The sequence below is a fragment of the Brachyhypopomus gauderio genome, chromosome 14 (assembly GCF_052324685.1).
Source record: "Brachyhypopomus gauderio isolate BG-103 chromosome 14, BGAUD_0.2, whole genome shotgun sequence".
Lineage (NCBI taxonomy): Eukaryota > Metazoa > Chordata > Actinopteri > Gymnotiformes > Hypopomidae > Brachyhypopomus > Brachyhypopomus gauderio.
In genome coordinates this window covers 6,170,317-6,191,152 of record NC_135224.1, presented here as the reverse complement: position 1 = coordinate 6,191,152, position 20,836 = coordinate 6,170,317, and the positions used below count along the sequence as shown (strand labels likewise).

At 44.4% G+C, this 20,836-nt stretch overlaps 1 protein-coding gene across 1 annotated transcript; it reads left to right on the top strand.

Annotated features, from left to right (window-relative positions):
* The first annotated feature begins 806 nt into the window (after positions 1 to 806).
* Positions 807 to 20,371, top strand: kcnj10a (potassium inwardly rectifying channel subfamily J member 10a). Its single transcript, XM_076973136.1, has 6 exons — positions 807 to 1,310; positions 7,397 to 7,756; positions 8,086 to 8,297; positions 11,936 to 12,067; positions 12,356 to 12,533; positions 18,870 to 20,371. Exons 2-6 carry the CDS (start codon positions 7,399 to 7,401, stop codon positions 19,265 to 19,267), a joined length of 1,278 nt encoding a protein of 425 aa, XP_076829251.1. The 5' UTR covers positions 807 to 1,310; positions 7,397 to 7,398; the 3' UTR covers positions 19,268 to 20,371.
* The last annotated feature ends 465 nt before the right edge of the window (positions 20,372 to 20,836 follow it).

Here is a 20,836-nt window from a genome sequence, read left to right as displayed (position 1 = left end):
GACACTTCCGTAGGCCGCGCGCCGGAGGAAAGAGGGAAGGGCGCGTGTAGCAGGCCCGGACGCTGGTCCGGTAACAACAGGCTGACCGACAGACGGGATGACACACGAGATTAATGCACGTGTGAAAACGGCCCAACGCCACGACGACCTTACTGTATGCACGCAAACTCACGTGTCCGTGATCTCCCATAACTTTACTTTATGGTATGCGTAAAGTTCCCGCCTATGCGTAAAGGGCTTGCGTAGTAGCCTATTGCTTAAATATTTCTAGGAGATTTTATCAAAAATGTTGCCTCGTGCAGCACAGTTTGAATATCATATAAGACATATTAAACCTTTGGGTTAAAGAACAGACATTTGCCATGTTGGTGGATATATGGGTTTCATGCTGAATACTCTCAAATTAAACAACAACAACAATTATCATCATCATCATCATCATCATCATCATCATCATCATCATCATTACTATTATGTTTCATATTTGTATCTTTTAATTGTTTTTATTGTCTCAGTTACTTGAACATTGGAATGCGATAGAAAATCCCTCTAAAAATGTGATTGGAACCGGTCCATCATCCGAAGTCGGCACTGCAAGAGTATACATGCAGGCACTTTAAACAAAGGCGATTCATGATCATTGCATATCAACTTATCTAAATGCACATGAAATGTTTACGAAAGCTGAATAGTTGAGACACCCTCAACAACGGGTCCATTTATAGAGAAGAGAGAGGCGGGAGACCCGGAGATCGTGGGGGTGGAGGGAGGAGCGAGAAGAGCGGAATTAATGAATTAAAAGGTGCTGAGATGGAGAAATACAAGGGCCGAATGCTCATTTTCATCTAGGGTGAGAGGCAGAGTTACAGCTGGAGGGAAGACATTTTGTTTAGAACTTGTGGCAAACTTAGCAAAAAGTTCTACCACCTGAGGACGGGGACACACAGAGAGAGAAACATGGACTGCTGATATTACATAAACATCCAAACCGGACCGGTACCGACTGACACTCGACTCCAGGATGAGCAAATGATTGAACTTCTGTAAACTATTCGTTTTCTGTTTATTTTGGTACAGAGTTATAATTTTGATGAGGAAACATGTAGATGGAGCGTCAGAAGCTAAATGGAGAGATTGTTGACACCCGTGGTGTGGACATGTTGACATAGTTGTCCACTCCTCTGAGCTCGTGAAAGGGGACTTTTATTGGTCTAAAGTTCCCCTCCGATGTTTCGTCGGTCTGAAAATATTACGTAGATTTTCGTAAAAAATTTTCATTCACAAAAAGTGAGTCAAGTTCCAATCACAAGGTAAGTGAGAAATATGAATAATTTTAATACCGACTAATTAAACGAAAAAGAAGCCATGGTAATAAATTGTGATTGCTTCTGAGACCGAGACACTTTTAATGAATAGATTAATCTATAGCTGCTACAGTGTCTTTAAAGTGGTCATAATATTAATATGTGACATAACACAGGCAAGTCACAATTAACAGACTGATGTTTTATGTACAAAACCCAAAGGTTCGCGGGAAGTGCATGTGCACGTGTGGCTTATGGTGCCCCGTGCAGCTCGAGATGTGAGGGGTGTCTCCTCGCGAACAGGTGCACGCGCACCTGCATTTCCGGCGCTAACCATCTATGCGGGAAAATTCTGATATTGTTCTGCATTGCTTGTTTGTATCTTCAGTGGATAACAACTGGAAATGTTATCAATGCTGATGGTTAGTTGTAAAGCGTACTGTTTTGGGGTATGTTAGATCCAGATAAGGACAGTGATATGGTCAAATGAAAGCAGGTGTTGTGCATCAGTTGGACAGTTAAGGGCATCTCTGTGGAGACTTAAAGCGAGTCATGGATCAGCGTTTTTACTGTAGTGCTTCCTGTTCTTACTAAAACTGCTGTTTCAAAGTCCCCGCCAACCCCACAAAAATGCAGTTCACATTTAACAATGACCCAGACAGATTGCAACTGCCTATTTTCTACAGTGTTTCTTTGGCTACATTTATTTCTAACTGACCAGGCGCACCAGAAGGTCAGTACCTCCGTTACTGTTTGCACATGATATTTTATGCATTTAAAAATATATATTTAGCAATTAATAAGTATGCCAATATGAATGAATGCTCATATATTAAAATGGGCCAATCAGGATAAACTTTGCCTTATGTTGTAGCTCTTAAACACACTGTTGTTGGCCTCTGCAATTAACTGTCCAATGAAAGAGAACAGGTGCAGAGAACCGGCCAATGAACAAGAGCACATGGAGGGAGTTATCTAGGAAGACATTTCAAGCCACCGCAGACACCACTGATATATGTAAACTAAACTGTTTAATGGAACATTTGAGATGCGCTGAATTCGACATAGAACTTGCGTGATGAAATCTGAGAAGGCCACACATAGCAAACATGGGCCTCCGAATAATGATGCAGATGACCTAGAAATGGTTCAACACATTGTTATAGCACTTTGTTGTCAAAATAACAAAATGACTTCCGTGTTACTGGTTTTCATGGCCTTAGCACCAGGCATGGGTGGGTATTTCTTTCAGAAAGAGCAGAGGAAGGAGAGGTTGTCTAAAGGTTGTGTGGAGGTTGTGTGGACGATGTCAGGAGGTTCATGTGACTTTTTGTTGGGGTCAGTAGGAATGAGAAGGTGGAGGAATGTACAACTGCAGAATACTGATGAGCACGTTGTGCTACTGATCCATTCTCAATCCATTTCTCAACATCCTTTTCTCTCTTTTCACTTCTCTTTCTCCCTCTCTCCCGTTCTTTCTCCCTCCCTTTCTCTCTCTCTCTCTCTCTCTCTCTCTCTCTTTCTCACACACACACACACACACACACACACACACACACACACACACACACACACACACACACAGTGTCGTATTTGTCAATGGTGGCTTTTGTCCCTTTCATCTCCTCTCCAAACAAAGGATTCTTGTGCATACAGTTCAGAGAGGGAGGGAAGGAGAGAGGAGCTACATTAGGAGGGAAAGTGAGGGAGAGTGAGAGAAAGTTTCAGAAAAAGAGAGCAATTTGTAAACCTAAAACAGAAGCTCCAAAGATCTTACTCACAAAAACATTAAGTACTGATGTGTTGCTTGTCACACTTCACCAAGATTGTATCATGTGCCAAACTGTGCTGGTGTGTGTATTATAAATACAAGTGTCTGTTCAGTAACCATATGTATGTGTTTGCATGTGGGCGCAAACTCGTCTGGGTTCAGAGGTCAGCAGCGAGTACACTCATCCTACTACACGTGGCTCTCTGAGATCTGCTCCCCCTTGTTCCAGTGTTAGTATTCAGAGCACAGAGTGGCAGACAGATACCTATTCATATCCTCAGTGTGAGTCCAGCAGAGAGGGGGAGAGAGAGAGAGAGAGAGAGAGAGAGAGAGAGAGAGAGAGAGGCAATGTAATAGTGCTGGGGAGATTGTAATTACACAGAGAAGGGAGAGAGAGTATGGGGAGAGAGAGAGAACTAGAGAGAGAGAATGAGAGAAAGAATGAGATAGGTGCGTTGGAGAAGTTTGTAAGAGGGAGAGAAAGAGGACACAGAGGGAAGAAAAGAGAGCTTAAGGTCAAAAAGCGTGCCAGATCACTGAGTGTCAGATCACTGCTGACAGATCACTGCACGGCAGATCACTGCAGACAGATCACTGCACGTCAGATCACTGCTGACAGATCACTGCACGTCAGATCATTGCAAGGCAAATCACTGCATGGCAGATCACTGCAGTCAGATCATTGTGATCAGATCAGTGTGGTCAGATCACTGCATGGCAGATCACTGCGGACAGATCACTGTGGTTCTTGTTCTCATCACTTAGTTTTTTTGTTCACCATTATTTATTTATTATATTGGTTCCAGAAATCAGAAGCTAAGTGAGACAAAAGCTGAATGAAAGTGTGTGTGAGAGAGAAAGAGGGAGAGAGAGAGACAGGGAGGAAGAGAGAGAGAGGGAGAGAGAGAGAGAGAGAGGGAGGGAGGTTAAAATGTAAACATTTTCAGAGCTTAGGCAATATTGTATTTTATACAGTCGTGTTAATAAAACCATATGGACTTGACTTGAGAGACACACACACAAAGATATTACATTTCTTTAAGTTTGGGGTTATTAGGGTTTTTCCCTGAAACACTAACTCATGAATGAAAACTGGAGATAAATGTTACCATAACGCAGGCATTTGAGTTATTAGGAATCTGGGAAGGATTTTGTGCTGTATCTTAAAATCAAGGTTTTCTTCATTAATCACGAAGTATTCAAAGTCAAAGTCAAACTGTTTTTTTTTTTTTTTTACCATTTTACTGCACCACTGATCATGTTTACACCCTACACACCCCAAATGATGAATATGGTACCCAACACAAAATATTTACAAGTTTCACTGATTTCTCAAAACTCCTTGAAAGTGGTGTAATGGCCAAACATATAAACTAATAAGAACAGTGTGTATAGAAAACACAGAAAGTCAATGTGGCATAAAAACTGGCAATAGGCTACCAGATTTCCTCTTCAGGAGCGCAGAGTGAGACATGAGCATGGAGTGAAACAGGAGCAAGGGATGAGACAGGAGCATGGGGTGGGACAGGAGCACGGAGTGAGACGAGAGCACAGGGTGAGACAGGAGCACCGAGTGAAACAGGAGCATGAAGTGAGACAGGGCACCTGCGTAAACTCCACTGTAAAAATTAAAGAATGGTCGTCAGTTGTTGAGCGCACACTGTACAACTCCCAGATCAAGTTTCTGCTCTGTGTGGATGATCTAACCTGGGAGCTGAACCTGCTCAAACAGTAGTGCCAAACTTGCATCCTGGGCCTGCAGGAACAGAACTGCCAACTCTACTGCAAAGTTATGATGTTTCAGAAGGATCCGGATCAGAACAGAACACACATTTATGTTAGGCACAGATTAACTAAATCATATACCCACCTATAATTAGTTAGGTGTCAGTTCCTTCAGAAATTGAATGAACTCAGACAAAAATAATGCAGAGCTTTCTATGCCATAAACTACTACCAATTGAGTCCTCACATTTTATTTTGTGAACAGGCACTAAAAGTCCAAAGAAACATAATGACCAATGCATGCAGGGCAGAATTAGGCCAATATCCATTCATTAGAAAGATCCAGAAAAGAGTAATCAAAGTCTGGAATCATAAAACCCAAGCAAGCCTCACTCATGTCTCATGCCTTTATAAAGTAACGCATGAGCAAGAGTTGAGCAATCAAAGTGCAGACCTGTCAGACGCTGCTTAGCAACTGTTTCCCAGAACCACTAACACACACCAACACCTCACAGGACCAGAGCAAACCAACCAACCTGACCACAACGAAACAAGCGACAACAGACCAGACCAGTTGAACATTCAGTGACAAATATGTAACTTGTTGGGAATCTCAATATCACAAAGTTCAAAGAAATGTCTTGTGACCCTAAAAGACTCCATGGCAGACTACCTGTCCACGGGGACTGAAGACCCACCCTGAGAACCACCTTGAAGAAGTCTAGACTCAGTGAGCATCATCTAGACATGAGAGGGTCAGACGTGAAATCTTCGCTGCTGAAGTAGCTAAGGACTAAGCAAGGAAAAGAAAACAAAACCATCTGCATTTCTTGCATTGCAGAATGCTCAATTTTGATAAATGTCTCAGATTTTGCAGCCTCTGGAATATGCAGAAATGACCACAGCTGCACTGAGAACACAAGGAGTGTTATACATTAGCGCGCGCACACACACACACACACACACACACACACACACACACACACACACACACACACACACACACACACACAAGGAGTGTTATACATTAGCACAGCACGTCCTCGTCTGCCACCGTAGAAAAGGGACAGTGAGTGACAATGTCAGGAGATACCAACACACACCCATACCCACCCACCCACCCACACACACACACACACACACACACACACCCACACACACCCACACACACACACACACACCCACACACACACACACACACACACACACACACACACACACACTTGAAGGAAGGGATTCACCTTCTACCATGATCTCCACTTGGCCTGGATGCAGAAGCTCCATCTGTATCCAGCCTGGCTGTGAGGCCATGACACCATTAGGTCTTCCTCCCAGAGGAAGCCGTTCTCTCATGGTTACTCATCCTCCTGCTTAAGTTCAGGAGCTGTGCTGTGGCTCTCTGGATGTGGCGAGCCTGTTGTTGGGACTCTGAATGTAAAGACGGACCTGGTTTTGAGGCCAGAGACAGCAGAAGTTGCCTGACCGGCTCCGTGAGCAAGACTGGACTCCATGAGCAAACACGTGTGAGCATAAATGGAGAATATAGGTGTAGACACGTTGTTTCATCTTAACATGTCTCACAGAAGCACATGGAAAGAACTGTCAGAAGGAAAAGAGGAAAAGAAGTGATGGAGGTGAGGAGAGGGGATGATTGGAAGGAGAGGAGAGGAGAAGAAGATGGTCCTTATGCTCAAGTTTTTCATTCTGGATCCCTCCATCCACAATGTTCTTTAAGCTCTAACTCACTCTTTCCCCATCCCTCTCTCTTTCACTCCTTCTCTCCGTCTCTCTGTGTCACACTGAATAATCTGCCCCTTGTCTGCCCACCCGGCCCGGGCAACACGTGAGTAGAACCCTTAGTAAAAGCGAGCTGGAAGGGTCAGAGGCCAGCTGCCTCTCTTGTCTCAGTCAAACGTGCTTTCCGTGCCAGTGCAGCTGAATCCTCTGAATGGGGCACTCCGGACGAGGGCCCCGCCCGGCATGGCCCCAGGCCCCTGAACCACCCCCTCACTTGGGCACCTTTTGGCATCCACAAGCCTCAAAGGAAAAGGTTACCTGTCCCAGATAGCATCAGCCGTGCCCACACCAGACGCCCCTTTAGTGACACGGGAAGATACTGTCTCACTGTTGGTCTCTAGCTAAGAGTGCTTAATGTGTAGTCCTTTAGAGGGGAAGTGATTAGTGCTTTATATATTTTTAAAGGGCGCCGCTTTGTCTGAGATGCTATCGCGTGACCTCTTCAGGGGTGACGAGTTTCTCACAGTGCAGACAGACAGGTGTCGCTCTTCTCTGGCAACTGTGCATTCACTCCAACGTCTCGATTTGCTTCTGCCCTTTTTTTTGCATTAGAAACAGGAGAACTGACCTCACAGACCATTTAACTAATTCTGCTTTAAACCAGGAGCTTCATGGAAAAGTTTGGCCAGAATATGATAGATGTTTGTGTAGTAATGATGGTGGTTTAGAAGCACTTAGGACAGAATGGGAATGTGGATCTCAAATCCTAAAAATGATTTGTAACTCTTGCTGTGGTCAGTTAGGCATTATAAATGCTTTACAAAGATTTACCCAAGTACCCATTTTCCTCCTTTTACAGCCATGAGTTCAGCCACTCCCCCCTCCTCCCGTAGCTCCTCCCCCCAGAAGGTGTGCCACTCCCAAACACAAACTGATGTTCTCAAACCGCTGCTGGGAGGAGGGGGCGGGGCTACAACAGCGGACGGCCCTGCGGTGTTGAGGAGGAGGCGGCGTGTGCTCTCCAAGGATGGGCGGAGCAATGTGCGCATAGAACACGTGAGTGGGCGGGGCGCTCTCTACCTGCGCGACCTCTGGACGACCTTTCTGGACATGCAGTGGCGTTACAAGCTCTTCCTGTTCTCGGCCACCTTTGCTGGCACCTGGTTCGTCTTCGGCGTGCTGTGGTACCTGGTGGCACTGGCACATGGAGACCTACTGGGTGAGCTGAACACTGGACTTAAACAATGCATGAATGATATATTCCCTTTAGGTGGCCAGGGGTGAGTTTCCCGAAACATTCTTAGCGCTAAGTACTTCGTAACCTCGTTCTAACGTATGAGGTTAAGAAGTACTTAGCGCTAAGAACGTTTCGGGAAACTCACCCCAGGAAGGTAATTTTTGCACTGTAACTCCATAAACTAGCCCATTAACCCAAGCACAACATCGATCGCTTTGGTTCAAATGCCGTACAGACGGAAGCCGTGACTAAAAGTTTCAGAAGCTTCACAAAGTCGAGTAATATCACCCGTTTCCTTTACGCCCTGCCAGAGTCTGACCCCCCCTCCAACCACACCCCCTGCGTGATGCAGGTCCACACACTGACGGCCGCCTTCCTGTTCTCGCTGGAGTCGCAGACTACGATTGGCTACGGCTTCCGTTGCATCACAGAGGAGTGTCCAGTCGCCATCATCCTCCTCATTGTGCAGCTGGTCATCACCATGGTGATGGAGATCTTTATCACGGGGACGTTCCTTGCTAAGGTAAATAAAAAGAACAGTTTAGATACTGTTATTTAGACACATTAAAAGTGCATTGAGAGCTAAGATTGCGAGTTTGCGGTGCAGAATCGAACATCTTTGGATGCCTGTATAAGGTTGGATGCCTGTAAAGTATATTTTCTACAGTGTGTTTTACATTATGGATTTCAATCTGTCTGTGATCTCTGTGCCATAGTTGGCATGTTGTGGTATTGTATGGGTATTATGCATGTGTTGTAGGCCCATCTATAATGTATATGCTTTGTTTAGGTCATTCTGTGCCTATAGTGTCTACACAGTCAGTCATTCTGTCATTAATGATTTAGTGGATCACAGTGACTCTGTCCCCATATTGTCTAAACCAGGGATGTCAAAGTCAAATACACAGAGGGCCAAAAAACCAAATTTGCTACAAGCCGAGGGCCGGACTGGTTCAATGTTTATTAAAACATATTGAAATGATTGCACATAGCCTATGAACCAAGACCTAACACAGTGTATATTATTTAATGCTTAAATTAATAAAGCAATATTTTCTTATGGATCTGTCAGTAATTTCAAGTGAAAACATTTTTCAACAAGCAAACAGATAAAAACAAACTTCCTTCAAAGAAAACATGTCCTGTACATTAAATGAATAAAGAAATAAAGGTTTGAAAAGTGCTGGAATTTAGGCTAAAGTACTTGAAAATGCTTGAAATTGTAACGACTTCGTTTCACAACAAATATCTGTCTGACTGAACAGTTCTCTTGTATTACGTTAACAAATACGAGCCTCTTGTAATTCCAGGATGAAACATGAGAGAACGTGAAGACGTTAAGATTGGGCGTTTTGAAAATAAACAACCATTAAATAATGTGAATAAAAAAGCGAATTATTAGTTTAACTGGTGCGCGCAGTTACAAAATTCGAGAGGTGCACGACCTTGCGAATCGACAGCGTGCGACGCCCTCGTGCACGGGCGTAGCCACTGCGATTACGTCATTTTCGCCGAGCGGACCCTCGCCGCTTGTGTGCGCTGCAGTGACTTCGCGGGCTACAGTTGCATTGTGGGGAATGTAGTGTTTGTGCATGCAAAACACCATCGGGCGGCTGTGGCCTGCGGGCCGGTTCTAATAGTAATTAAATATCATCCAGGGGGCCATAGATAATCAATTCAGACATCGGGCGGCTGTGGCCCCGCGGGCCTTGACTTTGACACATGTGGTCTATACGATGTAGTTCATGCTTAATTTCTTTTGTCCATAAGTCATTCTGTATCTACAGTGTCTATGCTGTGTATAGACCATTCTGCCTCAGTAGTCTCTGTGATGTGTTTATGTCACTCTGAGTCTGTTGTGTTTGTGATGTGTATAAGGCACTCTGAGTCTGTAGTCTCTGTGTTGTGTGCTCAAGGTCAGTCAGGAGTCTGTAGTCTCTGCATTGTGTATATGTCACTCTGAGTCTGTAGTCTCTGTGTTGTGTATATTGGTCACTGTGTGTCTGAGGTCTCTGTGCTCTGTGCTTAAGGTCAGTCTTGAGTTTGTCCTCTCTGTGCTGTGTGTAGGTCAGTTGTGAGTCTGTGCTCTCTGTGCTGTGTGTAGGTCAGTCGTGAGTCTGTGCTCTCTGTGCTGTGTGTAGGTCAGTCGTGAGTCTGTGCTCTCTGTGCTGTGTGTAGGTCAGTCATGAGTCTGTGCTCTCTGTGCTGTGTGTAGGTCAGTCATGAGTCTGTGCTCTCTGTGCTGTGTGTAGGTCAGTCATGAGTCTGTGCTCTCTGTGCTGTGTGTAGGTCAGTCTTGAGTCTGTGCTCTCTGTGCTGTGTGTAGGTCAGTCTTGAGTCTGTGCTCTCTGTGCTGTGTGTAGGTCAGTCTTGAGTCTGTGCTCTCTGTGCTGTGTGAATGTCAGTCATGAGTCTGAGCTCTCTGTGCTGTGTGTAGTTCAGTCATGAGTCTGTGCTCTCTGTGCTGTGTGTAGGTCAGTCTTGAGTCTGTGCTCTCTGTGCTGTGTGTAGGTCAGTCGTGAGTCTGTGCTCTCTGTGCTGTGTGTAGGTCAGTCGTGAGTCTGTGCTCTCTGTGCTGTGTGTAGGTCAGTCTTGAGTCTGTGCTCTCTGTGCTGTGTGTAGGTCAGTCGTGAGTCTGTGCTCTCTGTGCTGTGTGTAGGTCAGTCGTGAGTCTGTGCTCTCTGTGCTGTGTGTAGGTCAGTCGTGAGTCTGTGCTCTCTGTGCTGTGTGTAGGTCAGTCTTGAGTCTGTGCTCTCTGTGCTGTGTGTAGGTCAGTCTTGAGTCTGTGCTCTCTGTGCTGTGTGTAGGTCAGTCTTGAGTCTGTGCTCTCTGTGCTGTGTGTAGGTCAGTCATGAGTCTGTGCTCTCTGTGCTGTGTGTAGGTCAGTCTTGAGTCTGTGCTCTCTGTGCTGTGTGTAGGTCAGTCTTGAGTCTGTGCTCTCTGTGCTGTGTGTAGGTCAGTCTTGAGTCTGTGCTCTCTGTGCTGTGTGTATGTCAGTCATGAGTCTGTGCTCTCTGTGCTGTGTGTAGGTCAGTCTTGAGTCTGTGCTCTCTGTGCTGTGTGTAGGTCAGTCTTGAGTCTGTGCTCTCTGTGCTGTGTGTAGGTCAGTCTTGAGTCTGTGCTCTCTGTGCTGTGTGTAGGTCAGTCATGAGTCTGTGCTCTCTGTGCTGTGTGTAGTTCAGTCATGAGTCTGTGCTCTCTGTGCTGTGTGTAGGTCAGTCTTGAGTCTGTGCTCTCTGTGCTGTGTGTAGGTCAGTCTTGAGTCTGTGCTCTCTGTGCTGTGTGTAGGTCAGTCTTGAGTCTGTGCTCTCTGTGCTGTGTGTATGTCAGTCATGAGTCTGTGCTCTCTGTGCTATGTGTAGGTCAGTCTTGAGTCTGTGCTCTCTGTGCTGTGTGTAGGTCAGTCTTGAGTCTGTGCTCTCTGTGCTGTGTGTAGGTCAGTCTTGAGTCTGTGCTCTCTGTGCTGTGTGTAGGTCAGTCATGAGTCTGTGCTCTCTGTGCTGTGTGTAGTTCAGTCATGAGTCTGTGCTCTCTGTGCTGTGTGTAGGTCAGTCTTGAGTCTGTGCTCTCTGTGCTGTGTGTAGGTCAGTCGTGAGTCTGTGCTCTCTGTGCTGTGTGTAGGTCAGTCTTGAGTCTGTGCTCTCTGTGCTGTGTGTAGGTCAGTCTTGAGTCTGTGCTCTCTGTGCTGTGTGTAGGTCAGTCGTCAGTCTGTGCTCTCTGTGCTGTGTGTAGGTCAGTCGTGAGTCTGTGCTCTCTGTGCTGTGTGTAGGTCAGTCTTGAGTCTGTGCTCTCTGTGCTGTGTGTAGGTCAGTCTTGAGTCTGTGCTCTCTGTGCTGTGTGTAGGTCAGTCTTGAGTCTGTGCTCTCTGTGCTGTGTGTAGGTCAGTCATGAGTCTGTGCTCTCTGTGCTGTGTGTAGGTCAGTCTTGAGTCTGTGCTCTCTGTGCTGTGTGTAGGTCAGTCATGAGTCTGTGCTCTCTGTGCTGTGTGTAGTTCAGTCATGAGTTTGTGCTCTCTGTGCTGTGTGTAGGTCAGTCTTGTGTGTAGGTCAGTCTTGAGTCTGTGGTCTCTGTGCTGTATGTAGGTCAGTCTTGAGTCTGTGGTCTCTGTGCTGTGTGTAGGTCAGTCTTCAGTCTGTGTTCTCTGTGTTTCGGTGTGTCCAGGTGGCTCGGCCGAAGAAGCGAGGTGAGACTGTGAAGTTCAGTCAGCATGCTGTTGTGGCCAGTCATGAAGGCCACCCGTGTCTCATGATCCGTGTGGCCAACATGAGGAAGAGCCTGCTGTTGTGTTGTCAGGTAGATGATTGCTGGATGACATGAAGACCCAAGTTCAAATCAAAACAATTCAACTGTTGAAATTCATATCAAAACTGAAAAAAAAATTCAAATTAATTTCATTATTGCTACTCAAGCTATTAATGAGCTTTGTCTACTGTTGTTTTTGTGTTTTATCCTACTTACATCTGGATGGGGTTATTAAGTGCAGTTTTACGTTCTACACTTTCTATACTATACCATTTATCACATGGAACAAAATGATATCACGACTTACACCTTTATTTAGTCTTTCCGTGTGTTGCCCAGGTAACAGGTAAACTGCTCCAGACATCACTGACCAAAGAGGGTGAGACGGTACGTCTGGACCAGAGGAACGTGGCCTTCCAGGTGGACACGTCCAGCGACAGTCCCTTCCTCATCCTCCCCCTCACCTTCTACCACATCATTGATGACAGCAGCCCCCTCCGAGCCTGGGCCGCCAAAGGTAGGTGGAGCAGACCTCCAGAACACCTTCAGGAAACGTTCTCCAGTGTTTTAAACGAGGTTTAAGAAGTAGAAGGTTTAAGAAGTAGCTCTAGATTAATTTCAGGACCTCTAAAGTTCTGGAACGTTCTGATGTGGCGGCTTATGATTGAGAATCAGAGCATCGCTGTTCCACCGCAGAAGTGATACCCCAAACACTCGTTCCAAAGTGTGCGATAGTGATCTGTCGAGAGAGACCAGAGGCGCGGAGCACGGGAGACAACGGGGAGGGCGTCTGGATGCCAGCCCTGCTCAGAGTTGCTCTGAGGACAGGCCCGTGCGAGACGGGGTAAACGTGAGCGGCAGCACGGGGAGAGGGGTCCGCTAAATGAGAGGAGCTCAGTTACGATGTCAGCAGAGGACCAGAGATCAGGTTGAACGTGTGTTGACGGTTTGGGGATAGACCGGTACTACCTTTCCACTGACATCTTATCCCTGGTCAAAAATCAAGCTCAGATGAGCCGTGATGGCTTACAGAGGCAAGGTGCTGTGTTAATACGCACATGGGTCTTTGTTTGGTTAAAAATATTAGCCCTGAGCAATTATTCATGCATTTGCTTAGCAAAGATGATAAAAAGTAGCAGTTGACATTATAGATATGAATCACTTGTATACACCATAGCTACTAAACACTGATGCACTCTATAGGTATGAAACACCTGTAATTATTTTGCTTTGAATCAAGACTGGAGACACTGGACTATTCGTTTGTAATATGAATGAAAGGTCCTTTGCAAATGAACATTTCGAAACAGAAAACCATGAGACTATCTAGCTGTCTGTCTGCCTGTCTGTCTGTCAGTCTGTCTGTCTGTGGGGGAGGCGCCGTGTGGTGCAGGGTGGAGGATCAGTGATGCATAATGTAGTGCTGGTAGTAATGTGATGAGTGTGGGGTGGTCTAGCCAACGCTCGGCTAAAACAGAAGCAGAGGCCCGCGTAGCCTGACCACGGTCCCCTCTGTTCCCAGACAGTGGAAAATCTGGAAATGAGGCCAGCACTGGGTGTGCCAGAAGAAGCTGGGGGCCACGGCCCGGGCCCCAGGTCCACCTGCTAGGAGCTTAGCTAGGAATCTGGGGGTAAAGGGCCCCCTGCTCGTGGCTATGGACCAGGGTCACACCACCAAATGCACTACGTTGTCGGTGTAGCCAGGAGCAGTTGTATAGATGTCACTGTGTACTAACAGAAGAAATGATTAGATATTTGGCATACGCAGCAGACCACTGGCAATTCATTTGTGTGATCAGCTCTCGTTGCTGCTATCAAGGTATGAACGATCAAAGGATTTGTTGCAGTAAGCAGTTCATGACTGGAATTCAAGATCATGCTGTTATCATTTTGTGCTCACTTGAATACTATAGAGATGTTCAAGTATGAATGATCTCTGAATGTCTTTCACAGATGTGAGTGGGAATTATTTGAGGAGAGGGTGTGGAATAGCACTTGACTGTGTGAAGAGCAATTTCATTTGAGGTCAGAGGGCAAAGTTCGTGGCTGGGACGTTAGCACCAGAGAACAAGCTTTGTGCAGAAGGGCTGGTTTGAGTGTCCTGTGTAGAGGACAATGGCAACAGAGTATTAGGAGATGAAAAGGACGTCTCGGTCCTGTGTCCTTTACTCCATGTCTGTCCTTGACTCCCTCTCCCAGTTTCAGTCTGTCTTTTACTTCCTGTTTCTTTCGTTTTAGCCCTGTCTGTTTTTTAATGTCTCAGTTCATTTCTTTATCTTGTCTGTCCTTTTCATCATCTCCACTCCCCTGTTCCTCCCTTCTATTTCCTCTTCCTCCTTTCCCCACTTTCTTTCTGTCTGTGTGTCTTGTTCTTTTTTGGCTCTGTGTGTGTGTGTGTGTGTGTGTGTGTGAGAGAGAGAGTGTGTGTGTGTGTGTGTGTGTGTGTACAAAGCAGCTCAGTCTGTATTTCTGACATGCTAGTGGTGGATCTGGTTCCTAAAGTACTGCTCCAGAGACAGGCTGTGGCCGTCCCTGCCCCGCCCCTTGTCCCGCCCCTTGTCCCGCCCCTTGTCCCGCCCCTTGTCCCTCCTCTTGCCCCTCCCCTTGCCCTGATCAATCTTCAGCTCAGCTCTTTGCTTCACTTCCTCATTTCAGTTCTGTAATGACAGAGCCAGATTACTGTAATAATTCTATTAATAGACAAATGAATGAATTATTCATTCATTCATTCATTCATTCATTCAAAATGAATAGAGTTCATACTGTCTGTGCCCCTTCCCAGAGTCATCTCTTCTGTGTGCAGTTCTCTTGAAGCTGTTTGAGTGACACTGCACTCAATCTTTGAACACTGCAGGCCATTTTGATTTATATTAATTCTCAATTCTTAATTTATTCTTAATGTATTCTTTCACTTTAGTTTTTTTATGTATAATTTTTTAACTTTTTCCTCTGGTTTTATCTATTTAATTTGTACTTTTATGTCAAATTATTAATTATTATTAAATTATCTAATAAATTTTATCTTTAGTTTACAGTTTTTGACGACTGCTAACATGCGTTTCCCAATACTTGTGATACATTGTCAAAACTCTAAACACAGCAACACATTGACCTCACACAAATAGCCAAATAGTTGATATCGTGTTCAAAAGCACTTTTTCTTAACTAAATAACAACTCTGCATTTCACAACGCAAACAATGTTTTCTCTTTATACACCAACTTTGTTAAAACACAGCAAACCTGGTCCAGTATCCAATCATTCTTTCAAACACTAGCACATATTCTCTATTCGAGATTAACATAGTCAATCACTGCACAAACACTGTAAAAAAACTAACATTTGATGGCAATACAGAAACAGTATTACATGTAATATTTTACTCTCTCCCAGCAAACAACAGACATTTTACAGTAACATCTGTTGTTTTCTTAGTCAGTTCATTTTTACTGTAATCCTCTTCATTTGGACGTGTGCATTTTTGGCAACACACTGTCTACACAATGAGTGATATTTACTGTTAGGTACTATATGGAATGTAAATTGTGGCCTAACCCAAAAAATAATTACCGTAATTGTAAACATAATTAGCCATGGTCCCATATGTGTAAAAATACACATATACAAAAAAAAAAAAAAGCCACACAAGGGGGAAAAACAGAATACAAAACTCAACAGTCTTGTTATGTGTAATGTAAGTGGTCTTCAGCAGTTGGCCACATGTTTTCAACGTCATCACATCTGATGTTGGCCCTTGCCATGGACCTGGGATAGAAACGCTTGGTATGCCTTATTCACCCCTAGCAGTCTTCAGCTGAAATGTCTCTGCAGTCGGGATCCATTGCATCCAGGAGGGACATTTGGTCATGGGGCAGATGATCATACACCTTCCACCTCCAGACTGAAAAAAGTTTCTTAGTGGGGTTGAGGAAAGGTGAGATGGGCGGGAGGAAAAGGGACATCACTCTTGAATGGTCTATAAACCAGTTTGTGATGACATGAGAATAACAAAATGCTACATTGTCCCATCACAAATGTCCTGGTGTTTCCTCTCACCTGTTCCCTTTCTGCTTCTGGAACCAGTTGTTGGTAGAGTTCATTCAAAAATGAAAGAAGGAGGTCACTGTTATAGGGACCCATCTGGCATTTGTGAAGGACCAAACCAGCACTTGAGATTGCAGGACAAATTGTTATATTTGCTCCTCTCTGACCTGGGACAATACTGTACTTCATTTTATTTCATTGATCTATATGTGCAAAAAATGTGTACAACAGTAATAACTTTTCAGCTGCCTTTGTTTTTGCAGAACTTGGCATTTTAAATGATATTTAAGGGTTTGAACCTTAGGTTTTCATTTTTGGTATGCTGTGTACGAGCAATTGTAAATAAGACAAAAACGATCCAGAATTTTGTTTTGTTTTGTTATTTTGTGTGTATAGAAAATGTAAGCATTATAAAAACATGTAAAATGACTGCATTTTGTGCCATAACAACATGAATTGAACTAATAGTATAGCCACTGAAAACTGATGTTGTGTTCACTGTGTTTGGAGTTTTGAAAATGTGACTACAGATTGGACAAACGTATGTTAGCAGTCGTCAAAAACTGTAATACAATAAATTCGTAACATTTTTATTTTGGAAAAGACCCACTCGGTGTAATAGATCTTGGGATGCAATAAGCTCTACTATTCTTTTATATCTTCTGTGAAGCACTTTGAATCGTGTATATGAAAACTTTTGGACGACATCACCGGTGAGAACATATAGCCTACTCTATAGTCTAATCTAGCTCCTGCCGCTGGAATTTTGGGTATTTGTTTTGACTACGAATGGCCGCTGGGTGGCGCCAAAGTGCTTTTATACCTGTGTTTGTGTATTTTTTTCCATTAGTTTGCAGCAACAAATGAAACATCCATCCATCCATCCACTGAACCACTTAATCCCGCTAGTCGGGGTCACGGGGGGCTGGAGCCAATCCCAGCATCTCCAGGCGAAGGCAGGGTACACCACGGGCAGGTCGCCAGTCCACCACATGGCCAACACACACGCACACCTACGGGCAATTTTTAGAGGGATCAATCAACCTAACACGCATGTCTTTGGACTGTGGGAGGAAACCAGAGTACCCAGAGGAAACCCACGCAGGCACAGGGAGAACATGCAAACTCCACACAGAGCAGCCCAGACCGAGAATCGAACCCAGACCGCCTTGCTGTGAGGCGACAGTGCTAACCACCACACCACCATGCCACCCACAAATGAAACAATTTCACAATTTCACTGCCTCTAGTCTAACTCATCTTTTGAGACACACAGGGACAAACAAACATTTTGCTAAGACAAATGCATTAAGTTTGCTGAGATACACACAGACATTCATTTTGCTAAGATGCACACAGAATTATGCCATTACAAAAAAGTTTTTTTCATAAATGACAGCCACACCTCACACACACACACTTCACACAGCTCTAACATCAGCGGCAACATTTCTCAATGTTTTCAGTTCTCTCTTCTATGGTGTATTTCAAGAAATACTGATACAAACTCTCAAATTGTTGCTGTTAAACATGAATGAGGAGTATGAATGCAGCTGTCAATGTGTGTGTGTGTGTGTGTGTGTGTGTGTGTGTGGGTATGCTCACATATAATATAAGCATGTGAGTGTAACCACTGTGTTTCTTTACATGTGTGAATTCTTGTCATTATTTGTACAAGCCTGAGTGTGTGTGCATAGGTGTTAACACGCGTGTGCATGTGTATTTTTGTCAGCACACATATAGTCATGTCCTTGAAACAAGTGTGTTTGTGTGTTTATTCGTAAATGTGTGTGTGTGTATCTTCATCCATGCTTCCTCTATGCAAGCGTGTGGATTTATGGTAAGAAAGTGCCAGTGTTGCTGAATGCATCATTGTGTGTGTTAATGGAGTGCTCGGATGAGGTTGGGAGTTACAGAAGAAGGCAGCAGCATACTAACCACTCACGTCACTGACCATGTCTGGGCTCACATGCTCACCATAACACTTATCATTTCTGGACTAGATATGAAAATGACCACTGGTTCAAATAACTACATTACTGTGTTGGAGATAGAGGGAGTGGGAGAGAGAGAGAGAGAGAGAGAGAGAGAGAGAGAGAGAGAGAGAGAGAGAGAGAGATGGACAGAAATAGAGGGCGAGAGAGAGAGAGAGGTGAAACACTAATCGTCATGACGAATGTCATGCTTGAAAAGCAATTACTACATTGGTCATGAAACCCACAAAGGAGACGTAGATGTGTAACGTAGACGTAGCGTTATTTTCACAGACCAGATGTGTGTGCATGAATGAGGAATTGAAATGAGGAAGTGTGAATCTCTATTTGCACAATGACACACAGCTACTGTTCATAACTCTTTCTGTTTTGGTTAATATTGTGTAAGTAAAGGTATTTAAGGTATTTGCTTTAGCCATTGTAGTGAAGGACCACATTCCTGGACAGTCTGGATAGAAAATGAAAACGATGTAGTCAGTACTTCCCCCTGGCGCTGTGTGTTGGGGTTTTTGTGTTTTCCCTGCACACACCTGACAGGTCGGGATGGGACTCATAATGGCCCAGAGCACAGTCATCAGGTGGTTTTCAGGAAACTCCGATGTGCGCTGGTATCTCTGGGGTTAGCGAACATCGTGCTAAAGAAAGCAACATTATCTGGTCAAGGGAGTTTATGCAAACGATTAGCTCGGAACAATGAACTCAAAATGAGCGTGGTGCTTTTGTAATGAAACATTCCAGTCATGTGGTGTAACGTTTGCTGGAGTTTTCGTTTCAGAGTGCGTTGCGTAATCCCTGCCGGTGTCGTCCCTCCCCAGGCGGTGGCTGGACAGACCCTGAGCTGGCGGACTTCGAGCTGCTGGTCATACTGAGCGCCACGGTGGAGCCCACCTCCGCCACCTGCCAGGTGCGAACCTCCTACCTGCCTGACGAGATCCTGTGGGGCTACGAGTTTCCCCCCGTCGTCTCGCTCTCCCCGTCGGGCAAGTACGTGGCCGACTTCGCCTTCTTCGACAAGGTGGCCAAGACCAAGACGACGCCTCTTTTTAAACAGGCCAGCCCACATCTCCAAGGCAACGGAGGCGGAGGAGGTGGGAGTGTCGCGGCGGACTCAGAGAAGACGAGACTGGAGGAGGGCTACAGGGAGGGGAGGGGGCAGGGCAGGGGGCGTGTCCGAGACAGCAGCCCCCATAGTGTACGCATTAGTAATGTGTAAGAGTGGGTGGGGCTTGGAGACTGGGAAGAGCAGGGGTGGAGACGGCAGCCATGTTTTTGTTAAGTATGACTTAACCATTTAGGCGTGACAGTGAACTAGACCAGACGTCAAATGGGCAACCAGGAGATATAAATACTAATACTAAACTACTAAAACAAGAGGAATCAAAGGGTTTCAGTATAGATCAGCTGCTTAAGAAATGAAATTAAATATAAACATACGCACACTAGCAAATCACACACAACAACACACACGCACACTGGGACTGCTCAGTATAAAAGACTGTATTATCATATTGTTATTGAAGAACACAGTGCCATCTATTAAAAGGAAAATCAAACCAACAAACCAACTCAAAATGACCAACATCCATCCAGCTATGTCATAAACGATAGCTTTCAATTTCTGTATTATATTCTGAGTAAAACATAATAGACCACTATTATGACGGTAAGCATAGATATGATTATTAGCAATTGTCTTTTCCTTCTATATGGATGGTCTGAACTGAAATGGTATGACATGTATATATTTGTACCTAACTGTGCCAGTTGAGTACTCATTTGAGTACAGTTCTAGTTTTTTTTTTTATGTCTAGAGTTTTTTAGTCACTGGAACAAACTTATTGATGCTATTAGTACTAAAAGCACTTTAACTCAGTGAGAGAGCCCTTTCCATATGTTGTTTTGAAAGGTTAACTGTGTGTGTGGGGAAAGAGCTCATCTCTCCTTGCCTGCGGGTCGATTGTGCCCTTGTCTTTCTATGGCATTAAGCCCATGACTTGAAGAAATGTAGGCTGGCAAAAATGGTGTTCTCCAACATAATGTTTCATGAGCGTACGAAATAAATGTGAGAACCTTAATAGACACAACTGCATATCAACAGGATGTAAAAGATGTATTGTTTTTATTGTTGCCTTTCTTGTTTTGTGAGGCTGTGGTTATTGTTTCGTAAGCAAGTGAAAGTGATCCGTGTCCTTGTCTGTGTGAGAAGCTTAATGGAGTTTTACGCTAATGTCTTCAATAGGTCTGTTTTAAAAAAGGCCAGCATACAGCACCTTAACTGCTAATGACTTTAAAAGACTGTTTTTAATAAATTATCACTTCTGAAGAGGTTGCAGTGTGTATCTGTGGTGAACAGGTGAACTTTCACCTCTGTGTGATGTAAGACTTTGCAAGATCATAAATTGTACCCATGTAACAATATTTCAAAATAATGAATTATTACGGAGCACCACCATAAAATCTAGGGAAATGTTTCATGCAGGGACAGGACAGGTGAAATGTTAGTCTCATTACTGAAGGGTAAACATTTAGCTATTAAATGCACTAAGAATTGATTATGCAGTAAAATGAAATAATTCCCTAAATAAAGGCTTCGAGTGGAACGTCAGCCAAGGTAAGAGATCCTAATCGGACAGGATTTAAAGGAACCAATTGATATCATCTATACTATAGGCTAATCAAGTAATGCTAATTCTACTAAACAGGGAGTTATGGAATGGGATAATTCAATTGAAACACATGATTGGCACCCCGAGACAACACATGAACGCGTGTAACGTTTATT

What these genes read in the sequence shown, in the direction of transcription:
- kcnj10a (XM_076973136.1), top strand. Translation starts at nt 7,399, where the DNA reads ATGAGTTCAGCCACTCCCCCCTCCTCCCGTAGCTCCTCCCCCCAGAAG. An exon ending in GGCACATGGAGACCTACTGG is followed by an intron (nt 7,757 to 8,085) that starts GTGAGCTGAACA and finishes ACGCCCTGCCAG; the next exon opens with AGTCTGACCCCCCCTCCAAC. An exon ending in CGGGGACGTTCCTTGCTAAG is followed by an intron (nt 8,298 to 11,935) that starts GTAAATAAAAAG and finishes CGGTGTGTCCAG; the next exon opens with GTGGCTCGGCCGAAGAAGCG.